The sequence below is a fragment of the Ursus maritimus genome, unplaced genomic scaffold, assembly GCF_017311325.1.
Source record: "Ursus maritimus isolate PB19 unplaced genomic scaffold, ASM1731132v1 scaffold_12, whole genome shotgun sequence".
Taxonomy (NCBI): domain Eukaryota; kingdom Metazoa; phylum Chordata; class Mammalia; order Carnivora; family Ursidae; genus Ursus; species Ursus maritimus.
This window is the reverse complement of record NW_024423564.1, coordinates 69334337-69354649: the sequence shown is the minus strand read 5'-3', so window position 1 is coordinate 69354649 and position 20313 is coordinate 69334337. Positions and strand designations below refer to the sequence as shown.

At 61.5% G+C, this 20313-nt stretch overlaps 3 protein-coding genes across 12 annotated transcripts in view; 2 read left to right on the top strand and 1 right to left on the bottom strand.

Moving 5' to 3' along the window:
* The first annotated feature begins 1703 nt into the window (after positions 1–1703).
* On the top strand, positions 1704–10484 carry B4GALT2 (beta-1,4-galactosyltransferase 2). The gene is made up of 7 exons (XM_008699315.2): positions 1704–1753; positions 2840–3195; positions 3407–3642; positions 6351–6541; positions 6714–6836; positions 6954–7058; positions 9607–10484. Exons 1-7 carry the CDS (start codon positions 1719–1721, stop codon positions 9755–9757), a joined length of 1197 nt encoding a protein of 398 aa, XP_008697537.1. The 5' UTR covers positions 1704–1718; the 3' UTR covers positions 9758–10484.
* A 351-nt stretch (positions 10485–10835) lies between these two features.
* On the top strand, positions 10836–14898 carry CCDC24 (coiled-coil domain containing 24). 5 transcript variants are annotated; one of them, XM_040627402.1, is made up of 8 exons: positions 10836–11089; positions 11234–11406; positions 11629–11804; positions 11941–12057; positions 12555–12629; positions 13174–13228; positions 13680–13749; positions 13861–14898. In XM_040627402.1, exons 2-8 carry the CDS (start codon positions 11281–11283, stop codon positions 14259–14261), a joined length of 1020 nt encoding a protein of 339 aa, XP_040483336.1. In that variant the 5' UTR covers positions 10836–11089; positions 11234–11280; the 3' UTR covers positions 14262–14898. The 5 variants fall into 5 exon arrangements, with proteins under 5 accessions (XP_040483336.1, XP_040483332.1, XP_040483333.1 ...); XM_040627398.1 differs by having other exon boundaries at positions 11234–11804; XM_040627399.1 differs by having other exon boundaries at positions 10968–11089; positions 13680–14898.
* Positions 14899–14977: 79 nt separating this feature from the next.
* The window catches only part of SLC6A9 (solute carrier family 6 member 9), a 35294-nt gene continuing 29958 nt past the window's right edge, over positions 14978–20313 (bottom strand). For 5 of the 6 annotated variants that reach the window (XM_040627392.1, XM_040627396.1, XM_040627391.1 and 2 more), the window contains 7 exons: positions 20130–20233; positions 19515–19752; positions 19297–19431; positions 19083–19182; positions 18894–18994; positions 15984–16154; positions 14978–15871 (listed from right to left, as the gene is read on the bottom strand). In XM_040627392.1, the coding sequence (XP_040483326.1) occupies positions 15677–15871; positions 15984–16154; positions 18894–18994; positions 19083–19182; positions 19297–19431; positions 19515–19752; positions 20130–20233 (1044 nt within the window). In that variant the 3' untranslated portion in view covers positions 14978–15676. The remainder of the gene's footprint in view (positions 15872–15983; positions 16155–18893; positions 18995–19082; positions 19183–19296; positions 19432–19514; positions 19753–20129; positions 20234–20313) is intronic. The other variant, XM_040627395.1, reaches the window with a different exon arrangement.

Sequence of the window (20313 nt, the reverse complement as noted above, 5' to 3'; positions counted from 1 at the left end):
GTGCTGCTTCTGTTGCCCTCCTTCGCTACATTCTTTCATGGAGGGAGGGTAAACGGGCCTATAGGCCTCAACCTAATTCCAGCTTCTTGGCACCTTTCTCATACACATTGTCTCTGCTCTGGACAGAGCTGCTTCCTGGGTGGAGAGGAAGGGTGCTGGGCTGAGGGCTGTAGCCCTGAATATCTTTATTGAAAGGAGCAAGGGACTCAGGATATGAACCCAGGTGTTTGTGCGGGGGAGGGGGCTGTCCTCCTAGTCCCACCTCTTCAAGGTTCTGTCTGCTAACCCCAGATGGGCCACGTCTCTGGCTGTACCCTCAGGCATCCATCATCCTCTATTCCTGTGGGACTGGGAGCCCATTCATTTGCCTCTGCCTATCCCAGCGCCATCCCCTGCCAGTAACTAATTTGAGTCCTTGTTCCCAGGCCCCTGTCCGGCCCCTCCCGCTTACGTGCAATCTTTTACTAACCTCCTGTTACCCTGGAAGCCCCTGCTACACACTTCTCCCCACGCCTTTGAGAGTCCTGCCCAACTGGCAGCCCCCTCCGCTGGCCGCTGGCAGACCTTTAATCCTGTTCCCATCAATGAGTTGACAAATCCCTAACCTCCCTGCTAGAGTCGCCTAACTTCCAGGCCCCCTTCTTTGGCGGAGTTCGCGCTTCAGCCCACACCCACACCCTCCCCAGTCCGGACCCCGAATCCAACCCCTGGGATGAGCCTTACCGATTTCTTCCGCCTCTCTCTGGTCGCGTGCCACCTCTGTCCCCTCGCTCCGCCGCGCTTGGCCGCCGGCAGGGGCGGGCGGCGGAGGCGCGCGGCGGGTGCGGGCGCGCTGGAGGCGGGGGCCGCGGGGGCGCGCGCGGGCGCCGGCCGGGCCTGCCCCTCCGAGGCGCCGAGCGCGGGAGGGAGGCGGCGGCGCTGTGGTCCATCGGTCCGCGGGTCCGTGGGTCTGCCCGGCCGCCCGGCCCCGCCCTGCCCCCCGGGGCGGCTCGGCTCCATGGCCCGCGGCGGCGGCGGGAGGCGGCCCGGGGGCCGCGGGGGCCGCTGACCCGGCGGCGGGAGGCGGCGGGGCCGGGCCATGGGGGACGGAGCCGTCCGCAGCCACGGGAGCCGGGAACCCAGCCCGAGCCGGAGCGGTGCCCCCTGCTGAGCCCCGAGCGCCGGGTGAGAGGGGTGCGCGCGCGGCCCCCAGCCCAGGGCCCCTACATTCCAGACCCGGCCCCGCGAGGAGCGCCCCGAGCGCGGCCCCGCGATCCCCGCCCAGGAGCCGGTGAGAGGCGCCGGCGGCCAGACCCCGGCCTGGCGTTTCCCCCCCCCCCCATCCCTCCCCCTCAGCTCTCTCCCCGCGCCCCCCCCCCCACCCCGGGCTCCTCTTGCTCGCCCCCTGCCAGCCTCCCTTATTGTCCTCGCTCGCCCTGGCCTCGTGGCGCGGGGAGGCGCTCCACTCACGTTTCCCCCTGGCTCGGCCCCCGCCCCACATCCACTCCCCCAATCCACGCCCCCCCACCCCCAGCCCAGGCTCCACACCCACCCGGTCTTCGCTGCCTCCCCCGTCCCGGGGAGCCACGTGTTCAGGCCGGTCTGCCTTTCAGCCCCGCCCTACCCCACCTCTCAGCCCTGCCGGCCGCCGGCCTGACCCAGAACCCCTGCCCGGGAGGGAGGGGTGGGAATGTTTGCACGTGGGGCCGGGCGTCAGAGCTGCCCCGGAGCCTGCATGCATGGCTGTGTACGTCGAGGAGCAACGGCTTTGTTTGTGAGTGTGTGACCGCGTTACTGTTACTGTCACTGGGGTGTGTCTGTGACTCTCTGTGTAGTTCTCAGTGTGTCTGAGTGCAGGTGACTTGAGCTGGGACCCCGGGTGTCCGTGACTGTGTGGTGCTGTGTATCTCTGGGTGAGACCCAGCCCACCCCCTGAAGCATTACCAGAAGTGCTGCTCTGTGGGGACCGCAGCTGGAGCCGTGGCCTAGGCCAGACCCTTTCCTGCCATGCTGGTGCTGGACCCCTCTCCAGGGCCCAGATGTTCCTTCTTCCCAGAATCAGAACCAGCAGTGCTAGGCAGACTGCAGAAAGTTCATCCCAATCCTTGAGGTTGTAGAGGAGGGGTGTCTTATGCCCCACCCTGTATTTTGACCTCCGGCTCCAGAAGGAAGCAAGCCCATAAACATCTTATTCATATTTGGGCCTCCTGGGTGCTGAGGGCCACTACCCAGCCTGGTCCTAGTCGGCCTGGCCTACTTGTCTCTGGTACCTGTCCAACCAAACCACTGCCCACCATGCTTCTGGGAGGACTAACAGAAGTCATGAGTACCAAGTGCTCCTGCATGGTAGGTACTCAGTAAATGGTCTCCCCTCCCCAGAGCGAGAGTCCCGGGTTGATGCTGCCCTGTGGGGTGTCTGTTCTCTGGGGCACGGGTGCACATGTGAGGCTGCAGGTAGGTGTGTTTCCATTTGGAAGTATGAACCTGTGTGATCAGAGATCATGTGTTCATGTTTCTGAGAACACACAGAGGTGTGTGTCAAGTCACGCAATAAGGGTGTGCACCTTGAGTGTGAGGGTGCGTGAGGTTGTGCTTGCGTGTCCGTGTGTCAGCAAGAATGAGCAATGTATGCGTATGTGGGTTAGTCCTCAGGTGTGTGAAGATGTGTGAGTAGCGAGTTACCAGGGACTGTGTCCGTGTGTCTATTTGCAGGTAGAATGGGAGTCCGTGAGTGTCACAGGGTGTGAGCAGGTAATAAGTGTGAGGACTCAGGTCTGTGAGGGTGAGCAGCAGGTGGGGGGGGTAGCCTTGCCCATCGGGCCCTGACCTGCTGGGTCTTTTCTCTCTTCCCCATGCTCAGGCCGGCAGCCGGATGCCCGGGCCCATTGGGCGGGCCGGCGGCCGCCTGCGGGATGAGCAGACTGCTGGGGGGGACGCTGGAGCGCGTGTGCAAGGCTGTGCTCCTTCTCTGCCTGCTGCACTTCCTCGTGGCCGTCATCCTCTACTTTGACGTCTACGCCCAGCATTTGGCCTTCTTCAGCCGCTTCAGTGCCCGCGGCCCTGCCCGTGCCCTCCACCCAGCTGCCAGCAGCAGCACCAACTTCTCTCGGCCCAACGCCACCGTCCCCAGCTCGGGGCTCCCCGAGGCTCCCAGTGCCCGGCCCGGCCCCACGGCTCCCATCTTGCCTCCCTGTCCTGACTCGCCGCCTGGTCTCGGTGAGCCTGCAGGGTAGGGCCTGCCTGTAGGGGTGGGCAGAAGACCTGACTGCTTGGACTTGGGGAATGACCTACGGGGGTGCGGGGGGTCCGGGTCTGTTGTGAGAGGGCTATTCCTGAGGTTCCCTGGCCTACCCCGGGGCTGAGGGAGAGGGCTGGCGTCCCCTGGAGTCTGACGAAGGCCTGATTCCTGCTCCCGTCCTGCGTGCAGTGGGCCGACTGCTGATCGAGTTCACCTCGCCCATGCCGCTGGAGCGGGTGCAGCGGGAGAACCCAGGTGTGCTGCTGGGCGGCCGCTATACGCCGCCCGACTGCGCGCCTGCCCAGACGGTGGCGGTCATCATCCCCTTTCGACACCGGGAGCACCACCTACGCTACTGGCTCCACTACCTGCACCCCATCCTGAGGCGACAGCGGCTGCGCTATGGCGTCTACGTCATCAACCAGGTGTGCTGCCTGTGCCCTAGGCTGGGCGCTAGCCACCAGGGAACCCATGAGCACCTGTGGGTGTGGGGACCTACGTGCCTCTTGGTGCGCGAATGGGGTTGGGAGCATTCGTGGCTTCTTGTCTGCCTGTGGTTGCGTGGCTGTGTGAACGTACGTGCAGGGGTCCGTGTATGTCCCCGCTCACACGGGAGGGCTTGCAGGTGAGTGAAGGGGAGTGTGCACGCCAATGTTGGCACGCGCCCTGACGGGTGTGTGCATAGCCTCCGTGGGGATGAGCCCCATTGTCTACCCTTGTTGGGCCCTGCCCCGTGGAGGTGGAGACCTGCGGTCTGCTGGCTGTGAGGAGCTGTAGAGAAGCCCTTGGAGAGGGGGAGTGAGAGCCTGAACGAGAGGTGAAGTCCACGTGAGGGCACGGCCACAGCAGAGGCCCGGGAACTCAACTCAGTGTCTGAGCCCTGCCGTGGGCCTGGCCAGGCCTGGCTGCTGGGACCCAGGGAGGGTCTGATGTAGGTCCTCCTCCCCGTACTTGGGACTCCCGTCCTTGGACTTGGATCACTGTAGACTCCAGGACGATGGTGTGGGCTGAGTTGGAGCAGGGGCCTGTAGGGGCACAGAGGGGCCTTGTCCAGGCCTGGAGTTGAGAAGCGGTGGTTGAGATGGGTCTTGAGGGACGAACAGGCATCAGCCGGCAGACAGACTGGAGGCCCCAGGCCCCATCCAGAGAACCGGTCTCGTGTGTTCGGGAACTGTTGGCCCAGGTGTGGGGTCCAGCGTGTAGAGTGGGTAGCCAAGATGGGCCTGGAGTTGCTGGCAGAGGCCAAATCCAGAAGGGTCTTCAGACACCTCGAGGGTTCTCCTTGGCCATTTGCTGTGTGACTGGCTGTGCCTGTGAGTGAGATGCGACGCCGGAGCGGGGCCAGGTCTGGGGGAGAGCGTGACTCTGAATTCTTTTTTGCGTGGGATGAGTTTGAGTGTCCAGGTGAAGTATGAGAGGAATGTTCAGTCGGCAGTTGGACCAACGAGTCCACCCAGCAGCGAGGTCTGAGATGCAGAGAGGGATCTGGGAGCCACCAGCATGCAGGTGGTCCCTAAACCCAACAACGTCCCACCTGCCCTGGGGAGCGTGGGGCGCGAGAGGAGAAGGCCAGCATGTAAGGGATGGGTGGAGAAAGGGACAGCTCCACAGACTGGGAAGGTTGGCCGGAAAGGTTCGAGGAGTCCCAGGAGAGTGTGGTGTCCCAGAAGCCCAGGAATAAGTGTCCAGAAGGAAGCATGGCAGCTACGTGAGCACTGCCGGGGGAGGAAGGATATGGACTAAGAAGCGTCCAGTGGATTTAGCAACAAGGTGGGCCCAGCGAGAACCATTTCAGGGGCATGGTGGGGGCGGAAGCAGATTGCAGTGGGTTGAAGAAGGAATCAGATTTGACAAAATGGAAATAGCCAATTGGAGGCAACTCTTAAAAAGAAAAAACCACCACTCTGCCGAGAAGGGGAGACAAAGGTAGGGCGGTGGCTAGAGAGGTTTCTTTTTCAGATGGGGTAAAATTGGGCATGTTCATGAGCCGCGTGGGAGAAACTCAGGGCTCCTGGCTGGTGAGAAAGGTCAGAAAGGAGAGCCGATGAGCCAGGAGAAAATGCACAGTTGCTGCAAGGGCTGGTGGGAGGGAAGGTGCAGGGCAAGGAGAGAGAGCAAGCAGGGCTAGCCACTCCCACCCCGTCAGGCCCAGGCTGGCTGATGATTCCTCCTTTTCCTCCAGAAGGGCCGCCTAAAGAGCCCTCTCCAGGGGCCTGTCTAGCTCCAGCCTAGAGGTATGGTGGGCTGGGACAGGGGGCTCAGCGGCCAGCTCCTTCCATGGGATCCTCCTTGCTCTGGCTCGAATTTGAAGCGTGGGCATGCGTGGCCAGGAACCCAGCCTCAAGGAGGCCTGGGCCTGCATGCAGCCCCATTTCTCGGGGGACCCCGGGCTCACTGGGCCATACTGCCTGTACACCCTGTGCTTGACATTTCGCTGGGGGGACAAGTGAATCTAGCCAGGTCCTGTCCCGGTCTCCAAGGCTGCCCAGGGAGTTGTGGGTCCACATGAGCCAGAGGGGACAGGTGGCTGAGGCTCAGTGGCTCAGTCCCCGTGGCTTCTTTGTCTTTGACACTGGTCATTTGGGGCATTCACTGTTCATCTCCTGTCGTGAGTGTGCTCAGCAGGGTACAGTGGGCTCTGGGCTGCTCTTCTCTAAGGCTCCCACTGGCACAAAGAAGATGCCTGGCACCCAGGACAGGGCTACAGGGCACGCTGGAATGAAGGCGTGAAAGAATGAATGACTGGCCTAAGTGAAGCGCACAGGATGGAATGAATGATTACACGGAGTCAGGGAGGTGTGATCAGGGATGCCGGTCCACACAAGCTTGACCGTCAGAGGAGAGCAATCCAGAGCTAACAGCAGGGCCTCGAGGCAGTAAAGAGTCTGGCGTGTCTGGGGCTGCTGAGGACCATTGTGCAGGGGGCCTTGGGGTCTGAGGGCAACGGCGGGAGAGGAGCCCGGAGCCAAGTCCTAGAAAGCCTTGGAAGGCAGGACTTCGGGGTGCCACTCCGAGTCTGGTAGCGGGAGGCAGGGAAGTAGTCCCCCTTGGGGACTGCTCTGGACAGTGGTAAAGGGGCAGGTGCCTGCCAGTCACAGGCCCTGAGCTGACCTATCCCCTGCACTGACCCCAGCACGGTGAAGACACCTTCAACCGGGCCAAGCTGCTCAACGTGGGCTTCCTAGAGGCGCTGAAGGAGGATGCCACCTACGACTGCTTCATCTTCAGTGACGTGGACCTGGTCCCCATGGATGACCGCAACCTGTACCGCTGTGGTGACCAGCCCCGCCACTTTGCCATTGCCATGGACAAGTTCGGTTTCCGGTGAGGGCTCCCTTCTCAGCTGGACCCAGACTCTCTGCCCCGACGGTCCACACTGCACCCAGCGCCCCTTTGCTCCTGGCCCCTGTAGCACACTCTCCCCCACCTCGTCTTTGTCCTTGCCCCTGGAACCCCCTGAGGCCCCTCCGTTGACACCTGCCCTTCTGTGCCACAGGCTGCCCTATGCTGGCTACTTTGGAGGCGTGTCAGGCCTGAGTAAAGCCCAGTTCCTGAGAATCAACGGCTTCCCCAACGAGTACTGGGGCTGGGGTGGTGAGGATGACGACATCTTCAACCGGTGAGTAGGGGCAGGGTGGGGCGGGGAGTAGACTGGGTGCAGAAGGTGCAGCGCAGACTGGGCGAGGCTCCTTGCCCTTCCCGGTGCCTGCTCCAGCCCGTCTGTCCCCATCCCCAGGATCTCCCTGACTGGGATGAAGATCTCGCGCCCAGACATCCGCATAGGCCGCTACCGCATGATCAAGCACGACCGGGACAAGCATAACGAGCCCAACCCGCAGAGGTGACCCCAAGTGCCCCTAATCCCTTACTCCCTAGGAGGGACTCCCCAGTGCCACTGCTCCCCAGACGTGATTCCCAAGGCCCCTGACCCCCTTGACTCCTAGAGATGACTCCCACACCCCTGATCCCTGTTCCCCAACCCCTAGTTCAGCCTCACCCCAGACTTCTGTCATCCCTGGCCTAATTCCTAGAGGTGACAAAATGTAAATGCAGGGTTCAAATCATCACTGAGTAGATTACATTCCCGTCAGTGTCCTCACGGATCTCCCTTGTGCCAGAGCAGATAGGACAAGAGGTAGCGGGCACTGAACCCAGCTCCTGGGCCTGGGGACACAAAGGTGGCCCGAGCAACGTGGGGCAGGGCACGGACAGTGCTGACCCTTCTGAGACTGGAGCAGGCCACTCCGTCCCTGAGGATGTGGAAACATTTTGTGCTGGTGCAGGCTGGGAGAGGCACCTGAGTGCATGTGCAGTGTAGACAAGGGCTTCCTGGCACTGCTCTAACCTGGTGGGGGATCGGGGGGAGCCCGGAGCCAGTCCCTGCTGGACAGCCCATGCGAAGTTCACTCTAGCGAGGGAAATACGCAGTTACAGCGCCAGGTGATCAGGGCAAGGTGCTGTCCTGGCAGAAGAGGGAGTGATGATGGGAGGCCTCCTGGAGGAGGTGATGGTAAACCAGAGTTTGAAAGATCATTCATTCAACAGGTGTTTGGTACACACCTGCTTGGGCACAGTGCTGTATTCACCAGGCTGGTGGAGGAGGCCAGTTTGGAGAAAAGGATGGGTATTTTGCAGGAGTCTGGAATGTGAATGTGCATGGTATAAGTTGAGAGTCTGGGACTCTGGTATTACAGTCGCCGAGGGCTGGGAGTGACAGTAGTGGGGTCAGTGCTTGGTGTTTGGGGTCTCAGATCCCAGTTTGGGAGTTTCACTTTTGTTCCAGGGGCGCTGGGGAGTCACGGGAGGGCTTTAAGCAGGGAAGGGGCAGGATCAGATTTGGGTTTGAAAGGATCACCCTTTGAGTTTGAAGAGGGTGAAGGAGGGCTGGCAGAGTGGCTGATGGGCCAGGAAGGAAGCTGACCAGGCTTGGAGGAATCCCGGGGCGCAGGGGTGTGCTGGGCGTGAGGCTGCCGCGTGCCCAGATGGAACAGTAGTGTTGCTCTGCTCTGAACGCAGGGTGTCAGAGTGGGGAGGTCTGCTGCAGCACCAGTGGAGGGCTGGCCTTTGGCAGGAGCGTGAAGCACTGCGCATCCAGGGAGCTGATGAAAAAGCAGTTCAGATAAAAACCAGGGCGAGCAGGGAAGGGAGCAGAGGGGCTGCAGGGCATCTGAGGGAGAGTGCTCGGTGTTGGGATGGCTCTGGAGAGGGATCTGAGCTGAGCTCAGAAGGACCGGGAAGATCAAAGCAGTTGCAGCGAGGGTGGGGGAGGAGCTCTAGAAGCACATGCCAGGAGCCTTGGTCCTGGTTCAGGTCTCCGTGTCCTCATGAATTAGTGATGTCGGCCTTGGGTGAGGAAGTGGCAAGACACCAAGGCAGTTCTGGCTTTAAGAAAGAAACGGTTCCATCCACCTAGTTGCCTCACATCTAGTTCTCCTGGATTCTTCATTCGCTTACCCTACGTGTCTAAACTGTCAGCAGGTCGTGTCAGTGTCAATCCCCAAACATCTCTGAGCCTATCCGCTTTTCCCTTCACCCCCTCCGCCCTAGTGCGGCCTCTGTCATCTTGTCTGGACTCCTGCAGTGGCCTCTCACTAGTTTCCCTGTGTCCTCTGGCCCTCCCTGCTTGGCTAAAAATCCCTGTCTTCTCACTCCTAGAATAAAAAAAACTGCATCCTCTGACTTACAGAGCCCCACCCCTACCTGCTCTAGCCTCCACGCTGTTCTTATGCCCTTGGCCCATTAAACTTGAACCACTGGCTGGGCAAATTCTCATTTCCAGTTTAGGGTCAGCATGTGCTCTGCCTGGAATCCCCCCCCCCCCCAGCTTGGTTTCCGCACTCACCCCTTCCACGGCAGCCATCTTGGTCTCCCTCCCCCGTCTGCCTTAGCATTCTGATGTGCTCCTTGTCTGTTACCTGTCTCCCCTAGTGGAACAGACTGCCATGAGAGGAGGGACTTACGTCCTGTTCCAGACTGTGTCCCTGGTACTTAAGAGCAGAGCCCGGCACTTGGGGGCTGCTCAGTAAGTGGTGAGGGACAGAGAAGATAGCAAAGAGAAGAGGGGCTTGGAGAGGGCAGATGATGACCGACACAGGGCATATTGCATTTGAGGTGCCTATGGGATGCCCGTGTCTGGGTCTAAGGCTTAGAAGAAAAGTGAGATCAGAGAGATTTGTGAGGGTGTCACAATTCTGAACCCAAGGGGATAAGATCTCTGTTTTGAAAAGAGATGCCAGAGCAAAAGGGCTCCAAGCAGGTGACGGGCAGAGGGTTTGGTGAGAACTGAGTCATCCTTGGAAGAAGCCAGGGTGGCTTGAGCCTTTGCCCCAGAGTTCCCATGTTGGGTGTGTTGGGTAGCCCTGATCTGGACCCACTTCCGTCCTGTCTAGGTTTACCAAGATTCAGAACACGAAGCTGACCATGAAGCGGGATGGCATCGGGTCGGTGCGGTACCAGGTCTTGGAAGTGTCTCGGCAACCACTCTTCACCAATATCACAGTGGACATTGGGCGGCCCCCGTCATGGCCCCCTCGGGGCTGATACTAATGGACAGAGGCTCCCAGTGCCAAGGATTGCCTGCCAGAGGACTGACTATAGCCTGGCTGGCGGCTACTCTGTGGGGGATCCCCCAGGACCAAGACTGTGGGCTCTGTTTTCGGAGGGTCTTCCATAGGCCCCCCCAGCTGCACCTGGAAGTTTCAGAACCTACTTTGGGGGGACTTCCAACCTGGGCAAGCTCCTCCAGTGTGGCCCTCTCTGGGGTCAACCCTTCTTCCTGCCCCTCCCTCCCCAGCCCAGCCCTCTCTCACTGTCAGGGTCGGGCCAGCCCCTGCACTGCCTCACCGAGTGGCCTGGGCTAGGTCACTCCACCTCTCTGTGCCTCAGTTTCTCCCCCCTTGAGTCCCCTAGGGCCTGGAAGAGTGGGAGGTACAACTAGGGGGCAGTGTGGCTTCCAAGGGGAATTCTCAGACCTGAGGATCCCCCGTGCTCCCAGGGGAGGGGAAACCTTTTTCATTCAACATTGTAGGGGCAAACTCTGGTGCGCCCCCTGCTGAGGAGCAGCCCCCGGAGGGGACCAGAGGGGGTGCTGTGTCGCTGCCTGGGATCTTGGGGTTGGGCTTTGCATGGGGGGCGGTTGGGGCTTAGATCAGTCAGTCTGGTTCCCGCCTCCCTGTCTCAGAGAGAAGGCAGTAGCCCCAGGGCCGGCTAGTTGTTTGTACATTGCACAGAAACTTGTGTGGGTGCTTTAGTAAAAAACGTGAATGGAGCAGCCCCTTTGTCTGCTTGGGGTTAGAGAATCTGGGCCCAGATTCCAGACCCCGTGTGCGCTGTGGGAGGGCACCTGGCCTAACTCGTCTGTCTGGCCCGGGCTGTCCTGGTTCCCCAGGCCCCTGCAAGCGCAGCCGCTGGCGAGACTTCACCGACCCTAAGAGGAAAGGTTTACCCCGCCGCTGTCTCCAGGCCAGGGGAAGAAACTAAGTAATAACCCCAGCGGGCTCCGGTTTCTCGGTTCTTCCCACCTGCCCCGAAGCCGAAAGCTGCCCAGACGGCTTGGCATCAGAGCCCTGTGGATGGTTCGGACTCCCAAACCACCTACCTCGGAGGCGGGTCTGACTCCCCTCTAGCTGGCGCCGCCCACCCCACCTGGAATGGCTGGGGGCGGGGCCTGGGTAGCGGCGCGGTTTCCCGGGTGACGGCCGCGCGGAAGAGGCGGGGCTAGGGCCCTGGTCCCCACTGCCCGGCCCCTGGGGGCCGTGACCGGGAACCGCGGCCCTCGAGAGTCAGCCAGAAGCGGGGCAGAAGGGACAGCGCCAGAGATCGGCGACTCCGGACCGGGTAGTTCCGGTCGCTGGGTCTGGCGGCAGAACAAGGGTGGGGCTTGGGAGAGGCCGGGGAGCGCGATGGGCTGGGGGCGTGGCCCGTGAGGCCAGGAAGGGGCGGGGCGGGAGTGGGCGGGGCCCAGCCTTGGGCGACTGGCCTTCGGGTAACGCGGCGCTGCCACCTGCTCTCCCGCAGGTAGAAGCCTGGGACTGCTCGTTCGGGGGCGGCGACGCGGGTGGGCCATGCTCCGGGACTCCCCGTCTCTGTGGGATCTGGTAGAGGAGTACGTTCCGCTCCCGGAGCGGCCCGAAGTGAAGAGGATTCTGGGGGAGACGACGGTGGACCTGAGCCTGGAGCTGCGGGCAGAGGTGGGGAGCGGGCAGATGGGCCACACTCCAGGCCCGTCCCAGGACTCGGGTGATTTCCCCACCTCCTCCGCGTCCCTGGTCCCGCCCGACAGGTCTCGAGATCTTGCCGGATCTCACTGTCCGCGCAGCTCTCTTGACTCCACTCTGCCCCTCAGTCCCTCAGCCCTCTTCACTCCCGTCACTTCTCTCCCCAGTCGCAAGGTGTCCCAGCTCTCCTTACAGGTGGTGATGCTACAGTCACTGCTCCAAGAGACTCAATCCTCCCAAGCCTCTGGCTCCCGCCCCACTTCTGACCCCTCCTCCCTTCTGGCACCACCGCCCCTCCTAAGAGACCTCGTGCGCCAGGAACTGAGGCAGCTGCTCCTAGATCTCCGCCAGAAGGCCATCTGCGAGGGCAGGTGGGAACCTCAGACCTAGGGCTAAGCCCCACGGCAGACCTAAGAGGGGCTAGCCCTGCGCCTGATAAGGGGCCAGGATTGCCTTTGATGGTTCCCTGGAAGGAACTCCTAAATTACCTTCGTGCACCTTCTGCAGGGACCAGACCCAGGCTTGGGTACAGTATAGCCCCAGGGTCCTGCGCTTTGCCTTGGAGGAGCCTAAGTTTGGTTTGCCAGAACAGGAGACATTGCAGATGAGAGCTGGTGAACCCAGGTAAAGTGGTGGTAGGAGAGGAGGGATCTGTCCCTGCTTGGCAGAGGACACCAGCCAGCTGGTGGGTTCTACCTGACTCCATGGAGAAGTTCCTGGCCTGGAGCTGGACCTCTTACAACCACATGTAGGGATCAACGAGAGCTGGGCTAGAGAGTACTGGGACTGAATGAGATAAAGGAGCAGGAGCGCGTTCATAAGTGAATGGCAGCAACCACTTATTTCTAGTTCTCACACAACCCTTTGGGTGAACGATGGCTCCCTTTTACAGATGAGGAACTAAAACTCAGAAGGGATAATCCACTTCCCAAGGTCACACACACTGAAGGGTGGCAGAGCTCATTTGCAAACCCAGGCTCCAGAACTCCTCCCCTTTGCACTATATTATGTTGTCTTTGCGAGAAAAGACACAGAACTATCTAGGAGAAGTGGCATTTGTGTCCTGAAGGCCTGGGGTGAGGCAACATGGGGAGAGTGACGTTGACCTCATCTGCAAGCAGCAGTCAGAGGGACCTCAGCATCATCAAGGACCAACTGAATGTGTCCAGCATCGACGAGGTTGCTAGACACCTGCGGTGAGGCCCCTGAGTGTGCGTGGTGGGGGTGGACACAGGGAGGATGGGGCTGGGACAGGTCTTGAAGTACCGGGACTGGACTGCGGGAGAGGAGAAGGTGGCCACACACTTGGTGGACCAGCAGCGGAAGGCTGAGAGGGGGAAAGGGGAAAGGACGGGTTGCTGCAGGGCTGCTGTGGTTGCTGCCAGGAAGTGGTCAAGCAGGGATGCCAGCAGCCTCTAAGGCCTGAGGAACCATGGGAGGGTTGTCAGCAGGGGAAGGGCTGTGATGTGGGAGAGAAGGGACGCTAGAGAAGGCCCCTGCAGTAATGCGGAAGAGAGGATGGTGGGTGCTGTGAGGTAGGCACAGGGAGGACACATCCTGCCCTGGCAGAGGCTGGCGGGGATGGGAGGCTGTGGCCAGCACCTGGCCACACAGAGCAGGGTGGGCTGAGGCAGGGGGACCTGGAGGTGGAGAGGCTGGAGGTTAGGGCTGGGTGGAGGGCTCAGCTGAGACTGGGTCCTGTGGAGCTGGTCTCAGCTGCCATACTCCCATGCGTCCCAGGAGCCTCCTGGAGGAGGAGTGTCACGCCTTGGAGAGGATGGGCCCCGTCCTGCAGGTGAGATGTGGCCCTGGGCCTCCGTGCCCAGAGCCTTTCTGCGGAGTGTAGACACCACTGCCTCTCACCTGGTGCGTGAGAGCCACACGCGTGTGTGTCTGTGTGCATGTGTGCGTGGAAAGGTGTGTGTATCGCCATTTCTTACATGTGCACGGTCCCTGTGTGTGTGAATCCAGAAGATTCTGGTTGAGCCCCTTAGCCCAAGGTCAGCACTTTTAGATTAACTTGCTGAATTTGTCCCTGTCTTGGCCTCCTTACCTTCCCTAAGTCTGAGTCCAAGACATCTACCACCTCACCAAGCTGGGCTTTTCAGCGGGCTAGTGTCCACCCCCCCCCTGCCCCGGGACTGCCTAAGCCAGTTTGGGGGTCCTGCGTGGGGATCTTGGCCTCTGCATTCTGCCCTGTCTCTCCCCTGCCTAAGGCTGGGGCACTGAGCCAGCTCTCCCTGCAGCGCTGCCTGGAAGAGGAGTATACAGGGGCGCCCCAGGCCTCTGAGGCAACCCTAGAGCCCACCCTGGCAGGTGAGGACCCCAAGGAGGCCCCAGAGCACGCAGACTCCTGCTCTCCAGCCCACACTTGTACACACCCCCAGAGCTGCTGGGCGCTGCATCTCAGAGGTGCCTCTCCTCCAGAGCTGAAGGAGCAGAAGGCAGCCATGCGCCGGGAGCTGCAGGCCCCTCTGAGGCCCCCCTGTGTCTCCTCCAGCCACGGGTCACCCAGAGCGGCGGGACGGCTGGACAGGGGGGACGAAGGCTCAGGCCACTGCTCGCTCACAGCTGCTCTGTTCAGGCAGCAGCCCGGGGGGTCCTCCAGCCGGGGTCTCAGCCCCCGGCCTTGCCCCCGCGGGGCTGCTGGAGCTCAGGCGGGGCCTCGCCAGGGCTGCCTGCCTGCTCCCCCTCTGGAGCGCTGCCCCTGGCCCCGACCTCGAGGCCTGACTACCACCTGCCGCTGGGGACGGAAGCTTCAGTGCAGCCCCGGGAAGAGACCAGCCTCCACTCTGATGTCTAGTGCAGCACCCCAGGCCCCACCCTGAAGGGCTGGTGGTGAAGTGGGCTTCGGCTTCTGCTGGAACTCACCCCGTCTGCTGCTGCCACCTCTCCGTTGCCATGGCCCAGCCTGCTTAGGTCTAGTCTTGCATGGGCCCTCGCCAGGACGCAAGGCCGCCCATCTGTCTGGCCCTTGCCCCACCCCCTGGCCAAGTCCCTCGTGTCTGGTTCTGACCATCAGAGCCTTTGGCCTTTCCTCTCCCAGTCCTCCACAAAGGCCTGGCAGGCAGAGGTCTCATCCCAGCCCCGACTCTTGTCCCCCTGGGGGACTCAGATGAAGCACGGCAGCAGCTCAGAGACAGGAATAGAAATTTCATTAAAATCTATGGACTTTAAAATCCTAGTGGTGCACAGATGGGGAGGGGTGGGTGGTGCACCGTTATTGCTACAGAGGGTTAGAGGCGGCTCTTCCGGGGCTGGCACTGCACAGAGGGACAGAGAGGACGGACAAACGGACACTGCGGGGCTGAGAGAAGGAGCTCCGGCTCCGGAGAGGGGATGGGGCACGCGGGCTGGGGCCATTTGGCACGTGAACAAGGGCAGCCCAGTTTGGGAAGACTGGGCCTTTCGCCTGGTGGAGGGAGGGCAAGGGGGTTTCGTGGAAGGTCCCCTTCCCCGGGGCTCTGGGCTCGAACCTCCTGCTGAGCAGCACCCCACCCCGACCCCCCCAGAAACTAGTGCTTTGGGCAGGCTGCTGGGTCGTGGGCCTCTGCTGGCTGGGCCTGACAGCCGGGGCTGGAATGAGGTGCAGAGACCCCAGAGCAGCCGAGTGAGGTGCAGGCAGGCCTGGAAGACAGAGGGGGCCCAAGGCTGGGGGCACGGGAGTGGCAACCACAGATAATACGATTTTTACAAAAATAATTACACAGACAAACAGGGCTGGGCGGCACAGCCTGACAAGTAACACTGTACAGCCCCTTAGCCCCTCACCCTGCCCCTGGATAGGAAGACCCAAATTTGCCTGAGCAGAGGCTGGGGTCTGCTCTGAGGGCAAGAACACTGGTCAGGAGGCTGGAGGCCCAAGGAGGGGGACAGGTAGGGGGCCCACCTAGAACCGCAGCTCAGGACGGAGTGTGGGCACGTCAGAGGCCATGTAAAGCCCAGGAGATCTCTGGGGACATGGCCTGAGACCCCCTCCAAAGTGCTTTGGGCAACCCCCCGGCAACCCTCCCAACACCCACACCCATCCCCAGCTGCCATCTTGGCATCCAAAGGACCTGTAAACACCGGGGACACGAGCACAAATGACCACGCTACCAGTGGTGACCAAGGTGACAGCAGCCGCCCTGGCCAGGGCATGGCAGGGGCAGGTGGTGACACCCATCCCCTGCCTTCCCAGTCTCTGTGGTGGGAGCACGGGCGGGGGTGGGGTCCTTGATGGGCCCTCCCCTGGCAGCCGTGCTCATATCCGAGAGTCCTGCAGACGGCTAGAGCCGTTACTGCCCACCATGGGGATCTGGGCCTTGTCCGGGTGCAGCGGCTGGACCTCAAGCCCGTCTTCAGGAGAGGGTGGGAGGGTGGGGGCATAGCGCCCAGTCTGGTGCTCCAGGAGGGCGGGGCCCCAGTCTCTGCTTGGCTTCGTGGCATTTTTCAAACGCTGCAGGAGAGGTAGACATGGAGGGTGGGTGGGCACTTCGAAGGGAGCCATTAAGCCCCATCCACTCACCCCCTCCTGGTCCACCTGGCTGCGGCCTGTCCCCACCCCTCACCTGGAGGAGGGTGTCCCCATCTGTTCGGCAGAGCTGGAACAGGGCATACAGAGGGATGCAAATGACGGAGGACAGAGCCATTAGGAAGCCGATGGCCACAGCCCAGCCTGGATACTGGTAGTGGTTGTAGGTGATTGGCTGGTACTGGATCACCGTGAAGACGAGAATGAACTGCAGAGGGTAGGAGATGGGAGTGACCGTGAGGCCTGTCCAACACCGCCCCTCCATCCCCGCCCTTCTCCAGGCCTCAGTCCTCCTCCCAGCAGCACCCCCCCCGCCTTCCTCTCCAGTTTCCCAAACTAGGAAGAGACATTTGGGGAAGGACAGGGGCAATGTCAAGGTTTGGGTAGTGGAAGCAGCAGATGGAACCAGGGGTCCAGGGCCTGGGGAGCAGGTAGGCATCAGGCATCATGGAAGAGAAGAGGTCTGTCCTCGCCATAATCCTGAACCAGCCAGGGAACAAGTGATATCACCTTTGAGTCAGTCAGTTCTGCTCAAAGCCTCACGATGCTCCCTTTTGCCAAATCCTTGGCCTTAGGGCTTTTTACTGTCTCACAGCAAGACCTCACTTATTCCTCTAACCATGTTAACCTGGTCTCAGTGTCTCAGCTGTACCCAGCATTTTCCTCCCTCTTCATTTATTCTGGAAAATCCTCTCCATTTTCCTCTGTCAGACCCTATGCAAATGCTACCTCCTTCAAGAAGCCTTTCCAGATTTCTCATCCCTCTACCCGAAAGGGCTGTCAAGGGCATTTTCCATCTGCTAAGCGTTTGTTTCATGTTTCCCATAGGCCTGGGGCCTCCTGGGACTGCATCAGGGTCTCCAGTGCCCAGCACAGTGCCCGGCACAACCTCACTTGCTGATTTGACCGGACTTGTGCAGAGACATGGGAGCGATGCAGGAGAGGAGAGGGCAAAGCCCTGCCTGTCTATGGCTATGGAGCCATAGGGGAGGCTCCAAAGGCTAGAAATGGTGAATGGCAGGCTGGGGACCGGGAACTGTTTTGGAAAGAGAGGAGTGAGATGGGAAATAAAGCCCAGGGCACCAAACTAAGGGAACAGAAAGATGGGCAGGTGGCTCACGGGCCACTCCCCAGGAGGGCTCAGCATCCGCCTCCTGAGCCCTCAGCTGCGTCCTAGTGACCAAATTCAGGAGGGCAAGACCCACATCCACCAGGGGGGCCCCTCCTGGGATGCTGCACATAGTAGGAGCTTATGACAAGCTTCCTGATGGAACCAGACGCTGATCAAGGTGTAAACAAATCCCTTATTTCAGCGGACAGAAAGAGGGTTTGTCAAGAAGAGCTTTTCAGAAATGCAGAAGTAAAGCCCCCAAAGACAACACGACAGCCCAGAAACATGGGTCCACAGGGCCTGGAGTCCTCAGCTTAGGGCGACTCTGGCCTTGCTTTCGGAGCACAGAGACGGCGCTGCCCACGTTGCCTCAGTCTCACAGAGACACGGGACCCGGGCCGAGCCTGCCCCTCTGGAGCCTTCCTGTGTCTGTCTCCTTCCTGCCTCCTGCTCTGCCTTGGCTGGTACCCCACGTCTCTGCCCGGCGAGGGCAGCCTCTTCGGAACGCTGGAGGATGAGCTCCCCTCGGGAGGCTCCCGGGCCTCGGCCTCAGCCACAAGCCCCAGAGGGCACGGCGCTTGGCGGCAGCGCCCGGCCTCCCCCGCCTCCCGCCACTCCAGGAGGCTTCCGCTGCTCCTGTTTCGAAGCTGGGCCAGTGGTCAGAGCTGGTGCCTGTGCCGCCTCGGGGAAGATCCCACACCCTGTGCGGTGAAGGCCTCAGTCCTCGGGGGCTGTCCCCCCCAACCCCAGAAACATGAGCCAAAGTGGAGATCTAATGCTGAGCTCCCTGTGGCCCAGAGAAGCGGGGCATGACGGGGACATGACTGAACGCTGGCCTTGCCACTAGGCTGACCCTTCTGTCGCTCAGGTGGCCTTGCCTCTTCTCTGTGGCGCTACCGTTCCACCGTCAAACACTTGGTGCCTCCTCCCCCCACCCTGAGCACAAAGGAGCAAAATCAGATGGTTTTTAGTCCGTGGACCAGTTCCCCTTCCTGCAGGCGTTTCTGGTGTAGCCCTGGCGCAGCACGCAGGCTCCAGATGAGACGACCTGCTTCCAAGGGCGACTCTCATTTATTAGCTGTGTAAACCTGGGTCAATTACTTAACATCTCTGGGCGTCTGCTGCCTCATCCATAAAGTGGGACTGACAACAATACCTTGGAGAGCTGGACACATGAACAACATGCAGAAAGTGCCTGGTTCCCGGCCAGTGGGGCGGGTGGCGGGGGGCTCCTGCCACCAACTCTGCTCCCTGATGGGAGTCTCCCAGGTGTTGAGTATTGGTGGATCGAGAGCGTTCCCTCTCCAGAGCCAGGCCACTCCAGTGCCCGGAAGGTTTGGGAGGTGGCCTCTGATCTGGAGCTGACATCTGACATGTACAACCCACTTCTGGACACTCACGCATTCACACCGCGTACCCCGAGCACCTTGGCTAAGGTGGACTGGAGACGGGAGCTCAGCCAGGCCCACGGAGGCTGACACCAATATCACTAATTGTTCCTGAGGCCCCTCTGGGGACAGCAGGCAGGAAGGCGGAGCAGGGAGGGAGGGCCGGCTCTCGGCGGCTGCCAGCCTGCTTTCCTCAGCTGGGCACCGGCTTCAGTCGAATAAGGGCTCTAAGCTCCCGTCCTAAGCCCATGCCAGTGCCCAGGTGGTTCTGAGTCTCCGCCTGCCTCTCTGCAACCTCAGACTCCCAGTGGCCGGAGTTGTGGGTGGGGAGCCCCCCTGGGGGAGCTCTGGCCAGATGGATGGGCTCCCGTTCTCCCCCTGCTGGTTGCCAAGAGAAGGACACTTGCCAGGGGGCAGCAGGAAGGGAGAGGCCCGCCGAGGAACTTACGAAGATGATGGCTGGAGAGACAAAGCGCCAGCAGATCTGGAAGAAGAGGGGCGGTGGGAACCCCAGCATCATCTGGATGTCCTGGAAGTAGTTCCGGTGCCCTGAGAGAGGGGTGTCAGCAAGGCCGCGGGGCAGCGTGGCTGGGCCAGGGGCTGGGACGCTAGAGGCCACAGAAGCTTGGGCACTTACCATAGATATACATGATGGACACACACATGATGCAGGAGATGACGACCAAGGAGAAGCTGGCCGCGTAGTTGTCCATCAACAGCAGCCAGTAGATGCCTGCCTACGGGCCAGGCGGCAGCTGAGCAGGGAGGGCCTCAGGCCAGGCTCCCCCACCCACGATGCCCTCCGCCTCCGGCCGTGGCAACTGCGGCCCAGCCTTTCCCTCAGGTCCTACCTGGCTGGTGAGGGGGATGCCCAGCAGGAAGCCGGCCACGGCCACACCCAAGGTCACGTAGGTCTTTTTCTGCAGGATCCACTCATTTCCCACCTCGTCCACAATGGCTGTGACGAGCGTCTCTAGGAGGCAGAACTGCGGCACGCGGCCGTCAGAGCAGGCACCTGGCCCTGCCTCGTCCCTCAGCCGGCCCCCGGCCCACGGCCCGTGCCGCCTACCTGAGTGCCCAGCCCCAGCAAGATGAGCATGAAGAAGAAGAGCAGAGACCAGAGCGGGGAGACGGGCAGCAGTGTGAGGGCCTCAGGGTAAGCCACGAAGGCGAGGCCGGGGCCGTGGTCAGCCACACGGGACACGTCCACACCCAGGTGACTGGCCATGAAGCCCAGGATGGAGAAGATGACGAAGCCGGCGTAGACGCTGGTGGCACAGTTGGTAATGCTAATGATGATGCTGTCCCTGGGGCGGAGGAGAGCAGGGCTCAGGCCGCGCGGCTCGCTTCCCTCTGCCCAGGCGGGCAGCCAGAAGGCCGGGGTGGGAAGTTCCAGGAACCTAGGCCCCCTCAACCTCTTTCTGGTCTGCTCCGGGCCCTTTGAAGTGGGCCGAGGCTCTGGAGTCCCCGCAGAGCCCTGGGGCATCACCGTTCCCCACCCTCTTCTCTCTGTGCTCCCCAGTGACCGGCTGCAGACCCAGTGCTCCGAGGACCTCCAGGCCGCGAGTGGAATGGAGGGCCCTCGGCGAGGCCCGGGAGGCCACGCTGGCTCTGGGGATCTGGGAGAGGCTGGGGAAGGCTGCAGGGTAGCGGGGCGGCCCGGGGCGGGCGGGGGGAGGCTCACCGGTAGCAGTTGTTGTGGAACTTGTTGTAGGAAGCCATGGTGATGAGGCCGCCCCACGCGCAGCCCAGCGAGTAGAATATCTGGGAGGCAGCATCGCCCCACACCTGCGGGGCAGGATGGGCAGAGCGGCCGGGGTCAGAGGCAGGCACCGCTCGGCCCTTCCTCGCCCCTTCCAGGCCACGCT

Excerpts from the sequence above, each read along its gene's own strand:
- B4GALT2 (XM_008699315.2), top strand. The coding sequence starts at position 1,719 with ATGGCTGTGTACGTCGAGGAGCAACGGCTTTGTTT. Across the intron at positions 3,196-3,406 it reads TGACTCGCCGCCTGGTCTCG|TGGGCCGACTGCTGATCGAG; the intron begins GTGAGCCTGCAG and ends TCCTGCGTGCAG. Across the intron at positions 3,643-6,350 it reads GCGTCTACGTCATCAACCAG|CACGGTGAAGACACCTTCAA; the intron begins GTGTGCTGCCTG and ends CACTGACCCCAG.
- CCDC24 (XM_040627397.1), top strand. The coding sequence starts at position 11,281 with ATGCTCCGGGACTCCCCGTCTCTGTGGGATCTGGTAGAGGAGTACGTT. Across the intron at positions 12,630-13,173 it reads GAGGTTGCTAGACACCTGCG|GAGCCTCCTGGAGGAGGAGT; the intron begins GTGAGGCCCCTG and ends CATGCGTCCCAG. Across the intron at positions 13,229-13,679 it reads GGATGGGCCCCGTCCTGCAG|CGCTGCCTGGAAGAGGAGTA; the intron begins GTGAGATGTGGC and ends CTCTCCCTGCAG.